General features: G+C 41.2%; 1 protein-coding gene across 3 annotated transcripts in view; it reads right to left on the minus strand.

The window, feature by feature from the left end:
* Window positions 1-16,774, minus strand: part of NUP214 (nucleoporin 214) — a 183,128-nt gene that overhangs the window by 95,736 nt on the left and 70,618 nt on the right. For all 3 annotated transcript variants that reach the window (XM_089686965.1, XM_089686952.1, XM_089686957.1), the window contains 10 exons: window positions 15,188-15,337; window positions 14,307-14,465; window positions 14,094-14,197; window positions 12,769-12,942; window positions 10,218-10,306; window positions 8,616-8,699; window positions 7,767-8,045; window positions 6,162-6,317; window positions 5,967-6,066; window positions 3,401-3,476 (listed from right to left, as the gene is read on the minus strand). In XM_089686965.1, coding sequence (XP_089543091.1) covers window positions 3,401-3,476; window positions 5,967-6,066; window positions 6,162-6,317; window positions 7,767-8,045; window positions 8,616-8,699; window positions 10,218-10,306; window positions 12,769-12,942; window positions 14,094-14,197; window positions 14,307-14,465; window positions 15,188-15,337 — 1,371 coding nt within the window. The remainder of the gene's footprint in view (window positions 1-3,400; window positions 3,477-5,966; window positions 6,067-6,161; window positions 6,318-7,766; window positions 8,046-8,615; window positions 8,700-10,217; window positions 10,307-12,768; window positions 12,943-14,093; window positions 14,198-14,306; window positions 14,466-15,187; window positions 15,338-16,774) is intronic.

The following is a 16,774-nucleotide window of genomic DNA, read 5'->3' on the forward strand; positions in this document are numbered from 1 at the left end:
AGGTGCAGGACACATCATTTTCCCCAAGGCAAGAATAGCAGTGGGTAAGGGGGGTAGCTGGCCGAGGTACTGAGATGCCAAGGGGAAACTATGTGAGACACCCCCCCCCCCGAACAAAAGCCCTTACCAGAGAATAAGTGACCAGCAGTCTCTGAAAAAGGAGGATTGCCAGTGTTCAGAATTGACCCTTTAGGGTTCTCAAAGGTCAATTTGTGCTCCAGGTCAGACTGCAGGAAGAACAGGCCATGTTGTGTAGGTGCATGTTGTACAAAGTAAACATTCCAAGTGCAATGACATACCTTGCAAGAAGCTGATTCACCAAATGTTAATAGTATAGTAATTACATGGTCAGGGAGACCTTGGGCTTTCAGGACTTGGGTGTTAACAGTCAAACCTTCAAAACCAGAGACAATGAAGTAGGATGGTAGACCAGACCTTGAGACAGGAAGTCTGGCTGGCCTGGAAGTGCGCATGGAGCGTCTCCCAGGAGTCAGACAATGTCCAAAGACCAAGTTCTTCTGGACCAATATGATCACAGTGCATGCCAAGTATCTACTCTAGACAGGGCTGAAGCATGCCTTTTGGCCCAAATCAGGACTAGTTCTGTTTCACAACAGGCAGCTGGTGGCATTTTGTAAACTGCGACTGTGCTGTTGCCCGACTGAACCCTTTTCAGTTGCTCCTAAAGCTAGCTGGTAGACCACAAACTGGGATAAGCAAATGGCTCTAAATTTGAGAATGTTGATAGAAAGTGTCGACTCCCTCGACGAGCACATTCCTTATCCCATAGCCCTTCTGTCTGCCATCTGCCATGATGTTTTAGGATTCCTTAAGGGGTAGTTAACTTTGATAAGTGCAGAGAGTATTGCTACAGGGCACAAGGAGTGTAGTCATCCTGTGTCTCACGACTGTAGGCTGTTAGGTAACACAATGAAGGCTGACGAGGAGACCTGGAGTAGAAAGGTAGCAGGAATTACACTGCGCTTGTCTGTAGTAGATCAGTGTGCTCAAGATGGTGTCTGGAGCCAGGGGAAGGCTGTGTTCCGTCTACAAAGGGCAGCACCATACAGACAGAGTGGGTCATTGCGCACCACAATGTTTCACAGGAGCCATAACAAACCGTTTGACGTGGTGCACGCTTTAACACAGCCCTGCAGCTCACCCCTCTGTGCCAAGGAAGGAGCTCAGTGTTCAGGGACTACCCATGTCCAAGCAGGTATAGGGGTTGGGGTGGACCCCACAGGGGAAGGGTAAAAGGCAATAACACACCACGTTACAGGCTCCTTCACAGGGGAGAACTCACCAGGTGAGAACTCTGATTTGCCTGCTTTGGAACTGCATTCCCACTACACCATGGAAAGGTTCTTCACGGACTGAAACTAGAAGGATTCAGATTGCCACTGCCCTGGACCCATAGAGCTAACTGCACTGCATTACACTGCTGTACAGCAGGTGAGTATAAAAACGCAGAATTCAGTGCCAAAGGCAAATTTACAGGGCAGCCCTATGTATTCCATGTGGCGAGGCCCAGTTACAGTTTCCCTAGGTGCTGCTGAGGGGCGCATGATCCACTAGCTAATAACATTTCTACAGTTGCATCCACGCAGCCAGGAGGGAAAGTGATTTCTCCATGTGACAAACAATGTGTAGTCTTCAAACTTCCAGTAAAATTAGAATTAGACACAGCTGACCAGCTTTCAGACAAAGGTCATCCACCACCTAAGGACACTAGCAAAATAAATAAATAAATAAATAAATGAGGATGGGTGAGAGAGAGATGGTTTGTTCTGACAACTTCGGTTGCAAGTGGGGGCCCACAGCTCATTGGAACACAAAAAAAGCAGGAGCTCAGAGTTCAGGTTAGAGTTTGCACCCAAGCTCATCACTAGTCACAACTGCCCTCCAAGTGACTGATGCAGGAATAATCAAGCAGTAGCATGGGAGTTGAAGAAAGCACACATCCACAGAATGAACGAAGCAGAAGCATGGAGATACTTGTACTGCAGGTCCTCAGGTATAGATTACTCTCTAGCAATAAGACAAGTGAACTGCACAATACCACACTCTAAATCGTAAGGGACTAGCATTCGGAGGCAAAGTACTTTAGATTAGCGCACATTACGGATATACAGCTATAAGGCTCCAGGCACAGGAAGTGCCCTATTTTTCAGAAAGAATTCAAAACAGAATGTAAATATTTTAGGACTTTGTGCACAGTTACATTTCTAGCTGTTCCCTGTAACACAGCAAATCATTTTTTTTTCAAATCCATTTTAAGTTATATGGGCTTAGTAATGAAATATGTACAGTACTGTACAAAGGCAAGTGTGAAAATATGCTGTAAATAAAGAATGCTTTCAGAAATAGACATGTTAATAGTTTATTTTTATCAATTAATGAAATGGAAAGTAAATGAACAGAAGAGAAATTCAAATCAAACCAATATTTGGTGTGACCACCCTTTCCCTTCAAAACAGCATTAATTCTTCTAGATACACTTGCACACAGTTTTTGAAGGAACTCCTCAGGTAGGTTGTTCCAAACATACTGGAGAACTAACCGCAGAGCTTCTGTGGATGTAGGCTGCCTCAAATCCTTCTGTCATTTCATAGAGAGCCAGACAGCCCGACTCAATGATGTTGAGATCAGGGCTCTGTAGGGGCCAAACTATCACTTCCAGGACTCCTTATTTTTCTTTACATTAAAGATAGTTCTTAATGACATTGGCTGTATGTTTGGGGTCGTTTTCCTGCTTTAGAACAAAATGTGGGGCCAATTACACATTTCCTTGATGGTATGGCATCATGGATAAGTATCTGCCTGTATTTCTCAGCATTGAGGACACCATTGATCCTGACAAAATCTCCAACTCCATTTGCAAAAATGCAGGCCAAACCTGAAAGGGGCCTTCAGCATGCTTCACTATTGCCTGCAGACACTCATTATTGCACTGCGCTCCAACTCTTCGCACACAAACTGCCTCTTGCTACAGCCGATATAATTAAAATTTTGACTCATCATTCAAGAGCACTTGCTGCCATTTTCCTGCACCCCATTTCCTATGTTTTCGTGAAGGACATGCAAATAAGGCTACGCGACTCAACTATTCACAAAAATATTGGAATTGGGGCTGTGGCAGTAGGGAGTTAACACTTTTAACTAGAAGTGTTAACTATTAACACTTCTATTTCTGAAAGCACTCTTAATTTACAACATTTTTTCACACCTGCCTAAAATGTTTCCATAGTACTGTATATTTGACTACTTATTTAGCTACAGTGTACTTACTTTCCTGTATTGCTACATTGACAGGTTCCTTTTAAAACCCATCCTGGACCTGCGTTACTCTATTTTTATTAATCTGCCCTTAACTCAAGAAAATACTGAATGAACTGTATACCTGTTTAGCAGGAGCTGATCCTACTGTCACTAGCACCTGGTTGATCGCCTGAGCAGCAGACTGTGGAACGGAAGGCCTAAGGAAAAGAAGTAAGGCATAGTTATAATGAACATAATTGATTTCTCAATATATTCTGAGCCCCATACACTTTGTCACAGTTCACACAAATGTAAAAACTATCACCCTGAAAATGACCAGAGACGTTGGATGGCATAGAAGCAGGATTTTTACTCACTGTAAAACTTCTTTTTTTAAGTCCATTGTGGAAAACAGGAAGTCTTTCACTTTTGAGTTATACTGTTACTGAAAGGAGGATTGCACAATGGCAAACAAAAATACCATAGGCCACCCCAGGATTACCCCTCCTACTACCAGCATGTCTTAGATTTGTAGCAAGCAGTATTGAGAGCTTGGTCATAAACACAGAGGTGGGACTCTTCTCCCTCAATGAAATATAAAACTATTTAATTGTGAATAAAAAATAAAAAAATAAATAAAAAGGAATTTTGACTTATCTGTAAATTCCATATCTTGGAGTATAGTACAGGACACAGGTAGAATATTCATATATTCATACACCATGTGTCATAGGCACGTACCTTCAGGTGATCAGACACTGGCAAAGCTTCAGAGGTCTCATCTGAGTCCTCAATTTTGTAGCAAGCAATAGAGAGTAAACCAAAGAATGGATGGGAAAGTGACCTTTCTCTTGTACTGTACTGCAAGATATTAAATGTACCAGTAAGTCAAAATTCCTCCAATCTAATCGTACACTACAGGAAACAGGCAGAGTATTCATGCCATGGGACATCCCCAAGCAATGAAAAGGAAGGGTGGGTAGCAATAAGGCAAACATAACTGTACCAACAGGCACAACAACAAGGGTCAGAAGACCCAACCTTAGACAGCCATTGCAAGAAACTTGAGGCCAAAAGCTGCATCAGCAGAAGATTGGACGTCCAGCTAATAAAACTTTTGAAAAGTATGAGCAGAAGACTAGGTGGTGACCATACAGAACTGGGCTAGAGAGCCTTTTATATAGGAGAGTGAAGCTAAAGACCTTTGAAAAACAATGGATAAACCCAAGACCTGACCTTCAAAAGTACTTAAGGCCAATTTCTAGTCCAGACCTGATTGCAGGAAGGGCAGAATGCAAGATACAAAGTAATCTCTGGGACTGACATGCCTATTTTCACAACAGGAAAAAAAAAAGATTTTATTTCCTGGACGAGGCTTTTCTTGCTTTTACCAAGGTAGGAATCACAGACTCAGAAACCACTCTATCTTTTAATACCTGGGTTTAAACAGCTATGCCATTAAAAAGTCAGAGACTGAGAAGCAGGATGAAATAGAGGGCTTGGAGATAGCAGATCTGGCCAGTTTGAAAGAACCCACGGGTCATCTGCTAGAAGTTTGAGTATTTCTGTGTACCAGGTTCCTCTGAACCAGTTTGGTGCAATTCGGATCACGGTTTTTCCTCTTGCTGTATTTTGAGTAGACGAGGCAGGATATGCACTGGATGGAAGGCATAAACTAGCCTTAATGGAGACCAAGGGATTATAAAGGCATCGGAGGCTAGAGCTTGATGATCACTGGTTCTGGCAACAAACAGGTAATTAGTTGTTGAATCTGGAGACTAGGATGTGTTCTATTTCAGGCATATCATACTGAAGACATCCAGACGAAGAGCCCATTTACCTGGATCCAGGTGATGGCAGCTGAGATCATCCACTTTTCAAGTGTCCACTCCTGGAATGTGGAGCACAGAAAACACAGTACAGGGAGTTTCTGTTCAAGAGATGATGTTGTTCACGTCCTTCAATCTCCCTGTGCTCCCTTGGTTGATGTAAGCCACTAAACATCCACTATCTCCTGCGCTCAAGGACTCAGATCAAATGAAGGTTAATAACAGTGTGTTCATCCACTGTTGATCAAATGTTGTGCAGCTCTATCATGAATCTGTACAGCTGTAATACTGACACTCAGTGGCTGAATGTCTCCTTGCTATGGGAACTCTGCCAAATTGAAGTCTTTATCTGTCAAACCCAGCTCTGATGAAGAAGGGATCACCCTTCGAAACGCGTTAGATTTTATCTCCCCTTTGGATTGACCTGTAACCCTGTGTGGATTATGGTTATTTTATGCCTGTTTTACTGCTACTCTTGTGAGTATATTTCCTAAATAAAATAAAATTAGTCATGGTTTACTGAGGTAATGCACAAGGTTTGTGCGCTCTCTCTTTTATACCCTTCTACTGATGTAGGCCACTTTCGTGGCACTGTGACTGCATCTTGATTAGGTGCCTATTCAGAAGAGAGGTTCAGAGCTGTAGGGCCGATCAAAGGGTAGAATGTGCTACTCTAACGTGTGCGTGCGTGCGTAAAATGTAGTGGTGCTTTTACTCGGTGCAGTGTTCTCACTTTTCTCCCTGGATTGAGGGGGGGTATTTGCGGGGGGCACATGGTCACTGGGTCCCGTACACCGGGATCTTCATTCCGCTTTGTCAATTGTTAATTTACAAACTGGTATCATGCTGCTAGAAAGCAAACCATTTATAAAGTCTTACCCAATCACTGTGGAAATGTTTGGACCAGGCCCATTGCCTTTTAATTCTTTAACATTGACCACCTGGAGTACAGTTTGCAGGGTAGATTCAGTCAGCGAGGCTAAAATTGTAGAAACGCATCAATTAAACTGAAAAAATAAAAAATACAATTGTGTGAAAGAAAAAAGTCAATATTACCATGCAGAAACATATTACCTGGCACCTGGCTGGACATTTGTCTTCTCATAGCTGCTGCAGCAGCTGCCTGTGGAGCAGTGACAGTGGGAGCTCCATGTTTCACAGTCTTGGTTGCCAGCATTGTGCTGTCCGCACCCTGTGGGATCACTCTGATTGATTGTGCAGGGACTGCAGCTGGAAAATGACACATTTAAGCACATCAAGTTAATAACATTTAGGTATCGAACTGACGCGTTTGTGTATAAATGAAGAAATGGACGTTGTATTAACATTTATACATTGATATGTGTTAGGGTAAGTTTTCACAGGAACTTTTCTCTATATATTGACAAATAATGAGTCTCCTGTCTCATAAAGGAGGTGCCAATGTTGTCTTCCTTTCATTTTGAAACTTACTCTAAAAAAAGCAACAGCTGGAAATTCACCAGTTGTTAGGGGCAACTATTTTTTTCTTTTTATTTCAAGTGACCAATGAGATAGGAGGCGGTGCTTTATAAGCACGCTCCACGTACTGTTTGCCACTCCCTCGGACGAAGTCGTATGACGAAACGCATTAGAGTGTGGTCTGTCAGTGACGTCACCACGCACGCCAACACACGTGTCCGGATCACGTGACCGCAACAACGCCATCTTGATTGCAGGCAGGCTGGTGAAACGCTGCTGAAAGAGCTGGATGCTCGTGTGTACTTATAAATCAAATGCTGGATATTGTTGTACTCAATGTGAGTGTATTTTTATGGGGGGATTACCTGAATAAATTTTGATATAAGTTATTGCACTATGGCGAGTATCTTTTATATCTGCATGTACTATATGGAGCTGTCTGGATATTTCTAAGCTGGAGCTGAGGAGAGCTGGGCAAATAAAGATACGCTGGTATATCACCAGCTTTTTGCTGTTTGGATATCCATAAGGTGGAGCTGAGCTGTGGAGTGCTGGTTAACACAGATATGCTGGCTTATCACCAGCTTTTGGTGAGTGTTCAATCTGATGGGGTGTTAAAACACTGAATTTTCACTGGTGAAGGAAGACTTCATTTTCTGAGGCTCATAAGCAATATTTTGTGCATGGACTTTATTGAATGGACTCTATGAGGAGCCTTATTTTGATATATGCATAGTCACACTTTATGCACTTATTTGGTGGTGATTTAATGATTTATTTATTTTATATAAGGGTAGCGCTATTATTTGTGGTTATTTTATATGTCATTATATATAATTATATCACAGTTTGTTATATTTTTTTTCTTTTGCCTTACTATACAAAAGGCTGAAGATGACCAACTAAACACTGCTGATATGACTTAGACCAAAAAACTATTGGTCAACGTATATGATATGTTATTGTAGTAGAATTTCTAAACACAGTACAATGCACCAACATGCTAGCGACTTCGGAAACATCCCCTTATATACAGTACATTAGAAGTGGAAGACTAGTGCTTCACAAAAATCACACAGTGTGCCTGTGCATAAAGATAGGACAGATGGACATCTGGTGTGCAGATCTGGCTTAGAGTGGGTGCCCTACAGCATGAGGATGCTATGGCCACCAAATAAATATAACAAAGTTTTTTGCTCATAGAGGATTTAAGAAATTGAATGACTATTTTTGACTCACGAGTGCTTGTAATTGGACCAACTTGAGACTGAGCTTTTCCAAATGGAAGTGATGGTGTTCCAAAGCCTGGTTGCACAGATGCAGTACGTGTCACTGGAGCGTGGCGCACAGTTCGGAGAGAAGACGGCTCAGGTGGTGGAGTCTCTTGTTTAAATGCCTCGTGTTGTGTAGGTGCCTGAATCTCTTCATTAAGTGCTGCCTCAGATACAGATGTTGAGCTTACATCATCCAAGTTTTCAAGGTAACTCGGGGCCAGGAATAATGACCGAGAAAGGTTGGCTAAAAACAGAACACAAAACGAATGATTTATAAAGCATTTGAAAAAAACTAAATCATTTTTGTAAAAAAAAATAAATAAAAAAACAAAACAATTGCTCATGTTTATAGTAGTCTTTCATATGAAAAGCTGCTCATGTGTCAGGCATTAGCTTTCTACAGGTAGTTCAGTAAGGCCGGTTAAAGATTTTCCAGTATACCTCTTTTGGTTAATCTTTAATTCCCACTGGAAGAGGGAACAATCTTTCCATTGCACACTGTAGACCTGTTTGAAAGAAGCCAACTTGGGGGGAAAGGCCCATAGCCATCATAACCCTATTTGACCTGCAAGCCTGTGATAATTGTCTACCCACATCAAGAGTTTGAGAAGTTTGCACAATATCAAGACACTATGAATGGGTAATCCCAGAAGGAAAAATTAATTTGGCCTGGGATGTTTTTCAACACAGACGCTACTGACATCTATACAGATCTATAGAGATCTTCTGAGCACAGTACAAAGTTTTCTCTGGTGGTTTTTCTTTATTCAGTTAGAAGCCTTCCTGTACCAAAAAAACTAAAGCTAGTTGTTACCTGGGGCAAGTGATCTAACCACTGGCGGTTTCCTGTTGGCCAGAAAATTTCTCAGCTGGTTCAGCTTTAATTTTGATATCTTGGCTGCAAGAAAACACGAAATACATGCAATAAATATAAAGTACTGAAGTCAAACAACTAACATTTTCAAACAAGATAGATTAGCAATGGCAGCCTACATGATTAGTTTAGAAAGTTTCCCTTAAAGTATATGACATTAAGATTTTGTAAAGCCTGGTACAGATAGGCAGTTTTTTTTGTTCAACCCAGCGGGCTGAACGAGAAAAAAAAAAAAAAAAAAAAAAAAAAAAGAGCTTGCTGTACTAACTATGCGATGTTAGTAGAATGATCTCCCTGCTGAGCTATTGCGTTCTGACCCCTCCCCCCACCCCCTGCCAGAGCACACCGATCAGCGCTCGCAGCCAGTGGCCTGTGAGTACCAGTCTTATTACTCATATTGAATACTTGAATACTAGTTTGCTAAAGAACAGTGTTTCATAAACTATGCTTTATCATTAAAAGAGAAGAATGGTGGCGTGTGAGGGTTAGGTATTGTAGCACACTAGACAGGATCGCATGTCACATGTCGCAGGACATGAATGAAGCGTCCACTGATGCCATGCGTTCCCCATGTCTCGGAGAGGCAATTACTAACTTGCTCATTCCATATGTGATTTTGGAATGTGAAGAATTTGTTAAGAATTTTAAGTCCAGGATAGGACGGATGCCTCTGTCAGGCTTTGGTACCGTGAACAAATTTGAGTAGAATCCTTTGAATATGCCTTGGGGCGGTACTTTTACAATGACCCCCTGGGACAAGAGGTGGTTCATGACCTTGTGCAAATAAGTCTGTCCTTGTACAATTTTATTTTTGGTTGATTTGAAAGACGGCAGCGGTGAGATGGCAGAGTTTTTACCTTTATCTTGTAACCTTCGGAAACCACTTATTAAACCCACAGGTCTGGGATGTCTGTGGTCCAAGAGAGATGCAAACCGCTACAGTCCCCCGACTCTTAAGAGCGAGGCCGCCCCTTCACTCTGAAGCGAGCTTTGGGGAGGGCTCGGTGGTCTTTGTGGGCAAAGCGTTGTGCCAAAGGGATGGGCTGAAGATTCAAAGTAAAATAATAAACTATTTTGCTAAGTGTGCTTTTTCCCAAAGAGGTCCATCACCTTAGGACACTAGGAGTGGGGACTCAAGGACTGAGGACTCAAGGAGTGGGGTGGGGTTATGCTGCCAGTGTCCAATCACCTGAACATACCAGCCTTTAACCCAGGGTCTATGAATATTCAGCCTGTGTCCTGTACTGTACAAATAAAATAACAGGAATTCTAACACCGTGAGAAAAGTTTGACAATTTAGGCCACAGCCTATATTGCCTTTACACAAATACAAGCTTGCAAACTAGCACACGTTCATAGTGTCTTTTTCCCCATACACCTCAAATTAATACTATTCAGCCAATGTATTGCAGGGGGGAATAGACCAAATTGGAAGAGTGAATTTTTTCTGAGTGTCAGGCTTCCTGTTGGGAGGACATGCACTTATTATTGATGCCTTGTCTCATTGTGAAAATATAAAATGTAGCGAAGTTTGGTACTTACGCTGTACTTTAGGTGAAGATTGGGGCTGTATGTCCAAAGCAGTTTTTGACATTGCAATTTGCAGGTTTTTTAGCTCTTCTTCAAATTGTCTGAAAATAGATATATAAATGGTATTTAATGCAAATCATCCACAAAAATTTCAGTGGTGTCTCAAAACCAAAACAATAAAATATCACGAATCGTGGTAAAGCAGAACTGAACTGCGGAAACGCAGGACACTCCATTCACTATATCTGGTCTCCCACAGTACACAGAACATGGACGTGCAATCATTTTAATAATTATAAACTGCTAAATACCTTTCCTCATCAGCAGTTAGAGCAGTCTTATAACGTCTATCAGTGTCCAGCAGAGCACATGGTAAAGCTTGTAGGAGGAGTTTTTATTTGCTCTAGGAGGATGCAGAACCCCTGACCTCTGTCTGGACAGTGCTGATTGGCCTTCTGTTGGTCACATACACTCTCCCAAGAGGAAAAAAAAAAAAACCTCTCTAGCAATACACAACAAACTGAGGATGTGCAGAGTGACTCCACGCAATATGTCTTATCAGGAGATAAGAGGGGGATACTGGAAGAAGGAGAGGATCACATGAGTCAGGATCAAACAGTGTTTTTACACAATGCAGAGGCTTAACTCATTCCACAGTGAGTATACCAAGCATGCTTTCCTGCATATACAGACTGATTTTACTGTTGTGGGTTTAGTAACACTTTAAGGTCGGCATAAAGCCCCTATTGTTTATAAAAGCATCTCAGATTTCAATACAGTTTTGATTTTTTTTTAATCAGGGCAAGTAGATTGTCACGAGGGACATGTAGCTTGGGAACCCAAGTTACTCCCTTGGACAAGTGGTGTTTTAAAAAATTTCCACTCCTGCTTTAAACAAAACAAATTTTGTATTCTGGAAAAGATCAAGACAAAGTTATGACCTCAACACAAAAGATGCTGTAGCCTAAAGAAAGCTGTTTCTGCAAAGTATCCAAGAAATCTCACTAAACTGAAAAGAGAACCAGTTTAAAATTCCTCCTAACCACTGGGCAAGTCTGGTCAGCAGCTACTGGAAAGAGGTTACCACTTCTTAAAGGAACAGTTACCAACTTTAAAAAAAAACGTAGATAAAAAGGCACAGAAAAATTAATTATTTTAAGTGCTTACTTATGGAGTTCCTCCTTTTCATAAATATTTTTTATTGACTTGCAATATACACTGATCAGCTATAACTTTAAGACCACCCACCTAATTTTAAGTAGGCCCAAACAGCCCTGACTTGTCGAGGCATGGACACCACTGAAGGTATGCTGTGGTATCTAGTACCAAGCCATCAGTAGCAGATCCTTTAGGTCCTATAAGTTGCAAGGTGGGGTCTTCATGGATCAGACTTGTTTTTCCAGCACATCCCACAGATGTTCAATTGAATTAGAATCAGGAGAATTCAGAGGCCAAGTCAACACCTCAAACTTATTGTATTCCTCAAAACATTCCGTAACCATTTTTGCAGTGTGGCAGGGCACATTACCCTGCAGAAAGAGGCCACTGCCATCAGGGAATATCATTTCCATGAAGGGGTGTACTTGATCAGCAATGTTTAGGCTAGGGGGTTTGTGTCAGGTAACATCCACAAGAATGGCAGAATCCAAGGTTTCCCAGCAGAACATTGCCCAAAGCATCACACTGCCTCCACTGGCTTGCCTTCTCCCTATACTAAATCCTGGTGCCATCTCTTTCCCAGGGAAGTGATGCACACACCCCCCAGCCATTCACATGATGTAAAAGAAAACATGAACCATCAGACCAGGTCATTTTCATTCATTGCTCTGTGGGTCCAGGTCTGATGTTCACATGCTCATTGTAGGTGTTTCTGGCTGTAGACATGGGTCAGCAAGGGCATCCTAACCAGTCTGCGGCAATGCAGTCCTACACACAGCAAACTGTAATGCCTTTTTTTTTTTGCTTTCAACACACCAACTTCAGGTTCAACATGTTTACTTGCTGCCAAATCTATCCCACCATGGTTTCAAATGCCATGATAATCAGATAAGGAATGTTATTCTTTTAACCAGTCAGTAATTATAACGTTATGGCTGATCGGTGAAACTCTGAAATTGATAAAAGATTTGACTGCTTCAGGCATTTCCCTAGCATAGCCCACCTGTCCTGAGTGGCTGTTTGTGCTGGCTAAACTCATAACCTTTTATTTAGTGGTCAGGGGAGGAATACAGGGGAATACTAGAGTGTCACCTCTAAGTGAGTGACAGCTCTAAGTCTGTTGGGGCTGCAGATATCACATCCAAAAATACCCAGAAGCAGTCTCAGGGCATTTGAATGCTGTTTGTAGACAAGGGAGAGTTTTACAAGTAAATATCATGCAAAATATAAGTTAAATGCATCTATAATCCTAAGAGAAGTCTCTTCTTTACTGTAACTAAAATAAAGATTTGACCACATTTCTGAAGCATATTTCCAAAGGATCCAAATCTCCTTTAATCTATAAGTCAGGCTACCTGTTGTTCAGAACACTGGTGTGTGTAAACATATCTGGCAATTATCATACCTCTGACCAGTGGATGCCTCTATCTGTACACTCCACTGAGAGGTCTGGTTGTACAGGGCGAGGTCCTGCAATTTGGTTACCAGCTGGTTTAAACGTTGCCTCTGCTGGTTTATGATTTCCTGATGACTAGCCAACGTGTTAAAAAGCGTCTCTCGCTGCGGAACAGCAATGCCCCTGTGGAAGTAAAAAAAGCGCATAAATGGCTTACATAAATAAATATTCCAACCTAGTTTCTAGCACAAAAAAAACAAAAACAAAACAAAATTATCAAAACAGGCAAGTTTCACTCGTAAACAGGTGACTGACAATGGTATTAATGACAGCTTAAGGTAAATACACTACATTACCAGGATCGAGTCACATATAAAAGCAGCCCACAAATAAGTTTTTTTTTTCATTCAACCAGCGAGTTGAACGAAAACAAATGACTCGATTCCGCCAATCACAAACTTTGTGTGGATGGAGGAATCCTCCTCGCTGAGGTATTGTATTCTGACAGCTAGCAGACTTCCTACCATTAGAATACACTGATCAGCACTGCCAGCTACAGCTGGCGGTACTGATCAAGCGGGGAAAATCCAACAGGCTGGTTATACAGAAGTTGATCAGTAGCCTACCCATGCATGAATCAAAAATCGCTGGCTCCCTGTTGTACCTGTTGGCCTGCTTTAAGGTTTAGGAGACAACTTGTGTGTTCACCCCCATCACCCAGAACATACACGCGAAATGCAAACACACACAAGTGTATGTAAATGACATTTGTGCCAAAACGTGAGGTATTGCCACAAACTTCAGAGCAATAGCAATAATTCTTGGGCTATATTTTAGGTTAACTCTAAACTTATAACCTGTAAAAGGTTTTTAAAATATCACCTATGGTCCATTCTGGGTACCATATTTTAACCATTCGACGAGCACATGCCATTTTAAGACTTAACATGTTCAGTATGTTTACTTAACCCAATGTTTTTATTCTACAAAATAAATATTCTATTGTGTTTGTGTGTACCAAATAGTTTTGTGCATTTTTGCCACCATTTTATAGAACCTCTGCTTTCAGAAAATATATAATATTAGGGGTTTAAAGTAATTTTGTGTCAGAAATGCATGCTTTAACGTCTGCAAAAAAATGAAAAAATTGCCTCAGTAGACGAGTGGTTAAGATGTATCTACAAAAATTCACACCTCTTATATTGGAGGGTGTACCCAGCTTCTCTTCTCTCCCCCTCCTTCGCTTGCTCATAAGACATATGTTTGATAACGACAGTACCACTTTCTTACGTTTCAAAATTTAAATAAAAATCTATTGAAACAAAAATACACACCTTTGTTTTTTCCTATTGTACAAATACTGCTCCCATCGATAATCAAGGACATTATTAACATCCTGAATAGCATATTCCACATACTGATTGAGTCTGCGAATCTCCTATATAAGAAAAGCAAAAGATTGGGTTATAAGAAGAGCAGACTGATGAGAGACATCACTGTCCAGTTACATTTGGTTTACTGTAGAGAAGCACCAGTCCCAGAATTACCTGCATCTGTGCCTCACTTTTAGGGTCTAGAGGTCTCTGCTGCAGAAGACAGCGGTATACTGGATTCTTTTTTTTTTCATTCAGTTCTTTTGCATCTTGCACAATTGTAAATGCATCGCGCAGGGTGGTTTGAAGACATCCAATATCATTATGTAGAGACTAAACAAAAAACAGACATCTGTAAAGACCTTTAGCATGTGTGTAGCTTAAAATAAACATGTACAGCATGTGTATTAGCTAGTATGCTTATTCATTAAATGGGTGGAATTCAGAGATTACTGCGATGGACTAACAATATGAACTATATAATTTAGAGCACAGTGTTCAGAGTGGGGAAATGTGCAGTATACAGTATATGAACTGCACAGTGTAAAGAATGGGGCAGTCTGGAATATGTTACATATAGCATAGTGTATGAAGAGCTCAACCCACCATGCCATACACTCAGCACATTCTACCATACATCCCAATGCAATTAGGAATAATTTCTTCAAAGATCACTAAAAGAGTGGATAGCACTGTGCAAACTGTTAACATTTAGTAACGCCCCTTTTGACACCTTTTCTCATAGGAATGCTGCTCGGTGAAGTGAGAACTAAGCTGGCTGAGAGCATTAAAGCAAGATAAGCAATACTATGTAGAGCTGGAAATGTTGTCCAGCTTTATATATATTTTATATACTTGGGAAGAGTTTATATTTGACTGTACCTTTGGCAAATGTAATTAGTAACAAAACGCTTTCAGACTTTTCCTTGTGTTCGTTCCTTCCTGTGTTATGGGGCTATATGCCACACTGTCTGCTGCACATAGACAGATTACTGGCTACATGGTTAATGGGACATGCCCAGCAATGAAACACAACAGTACTATTGTGTACTTACCTCTGTGGTTGCCTTGATTTCCCGCACAAAGGAATCAAGATCATTGCACTCTGTCTTCAATTGTCTCATCTCCTCATCTGTCCCCACAGTGAAACAGGACTTTGCCGTCCGTACTTTTAATTCATCCATCTCTTTCTGAAAGTGAGCAATCTGGGCAACACAATATATTTATCAAAATGTTTTAACACGTTTTAAAGATAAAATGATGAACATTTTAAATGTACATATTTCAAACAGATTAAACATAAATTTGCATATTTATCAATACATAATCAGTCTGATGCATAGCCCTCAGCTTTAAATTTAAAATGGAATTTCAAGCAAACAGATAAAACACAAGTATAGTGCCTGGGTACACAGACTGCTGTTTATGTCAGAACTGCTCTTCTCCACATACAAGTCGATCATAAAAAAGCAGCTTCAAGCAGCTTAGGAGGGGGTCAAATGTACCTGTGAAGGAACTCAAAGGCAAACACAAGATAATGCACCTATCTACCCAAGGCCTGAAATGGATTTAGCTACACACAGACTGCACTGCAATAAGCAAATGGTGTCCTCATTTCCTGGTTTACATTTGCAATCCCCATGTCTGTTTTCTTTTTTTTTTTGTCTCCAGACTGCCCAATGGAAAAATAAATCAACATCACCACTTTTGTAAACTCAGTAGCGAGATGTATCAATGTAGCTGTAAGGCTGAACTGGAACTAAAGAGAAGTTTTCTCTTATGCAACTAAATAGACAAGAAAATCCCCACTGTAGCTAAAACGTGGAAGTTTATTAACTATGCTTAAACATACTCCCTTTCCCTTCTACATCTTATTCTAACTACCCTCTAAAAGGAAGATACTTGTACTTAGCTATTCTGAGGGCCTTCTTGCTTGGTCATGTGATCTCCCTAGTAGTCAGCTTTAGGGCACAGGAGAGATCGCTGACAATGGCTGCAATGCGTGCGCAGTGACATTACCCATAGATCTGCTATGGGGCATCTGTTGTTGGCTGTCCTGCCTCTCCCCTAAAGCTGCCACTGGGAGCAGGTCATATGACCGGATCATAGCGCCCTGCTGCATAATGAACACACTTTTACATAACACCTTGCCATTTTCTCAAGGAACGCAAGACATTCTCTAACTGGACAAGGTGGAGAGGAGAAGCACCAACATCACCATCTTCATCTCATCCAACCAGACAATGCTTTGCATTCATTGACAATAATGAATAAGTATTCTGTGAATGGTGCCTTTAAAAAGCAAGAAACTCTTTGTGTTTGCTATGCAGCAGGTCAGTTGTTCACCATGGGATGCGGAGAACAGTGGACATCACTGTAGTAGCAGCGAAAACTACAGCGATTATCCACTTCCAAAGGGGTTTTCACAGGTATGGTAAGCTGGACCAATGTATGAAACAACCTCTGCTCCTCCTCCAACAGCCACTTTTCCTGAACAAAGAGGTTCGTCAGAATACATTAACAGCCCAAAAAGCTGGCCATCGTCAAAACCTTCCAAGTCATTAAAAGGAAAGCTTTTCCAACATCTACATTGAAAATTCCACCACTAGAGAGTCAAACTGGCTTTGGCAGTCAAGTGCATG

This window comes from Staurois parvus, unplaced genomic scaffold (genome assembly GCF_062004578.1).
Source record: "Staurois parvus isolate SC_StPar_1 unplaced genomic scaffold, SC_StPar_1.0 ptg000020l, whole genome shotgun sequence".
NCBI lineage: Eukaryota > Metazoa > Chordata > Amphibia > Anura > Ranidae > Staurois > Staurois parvus.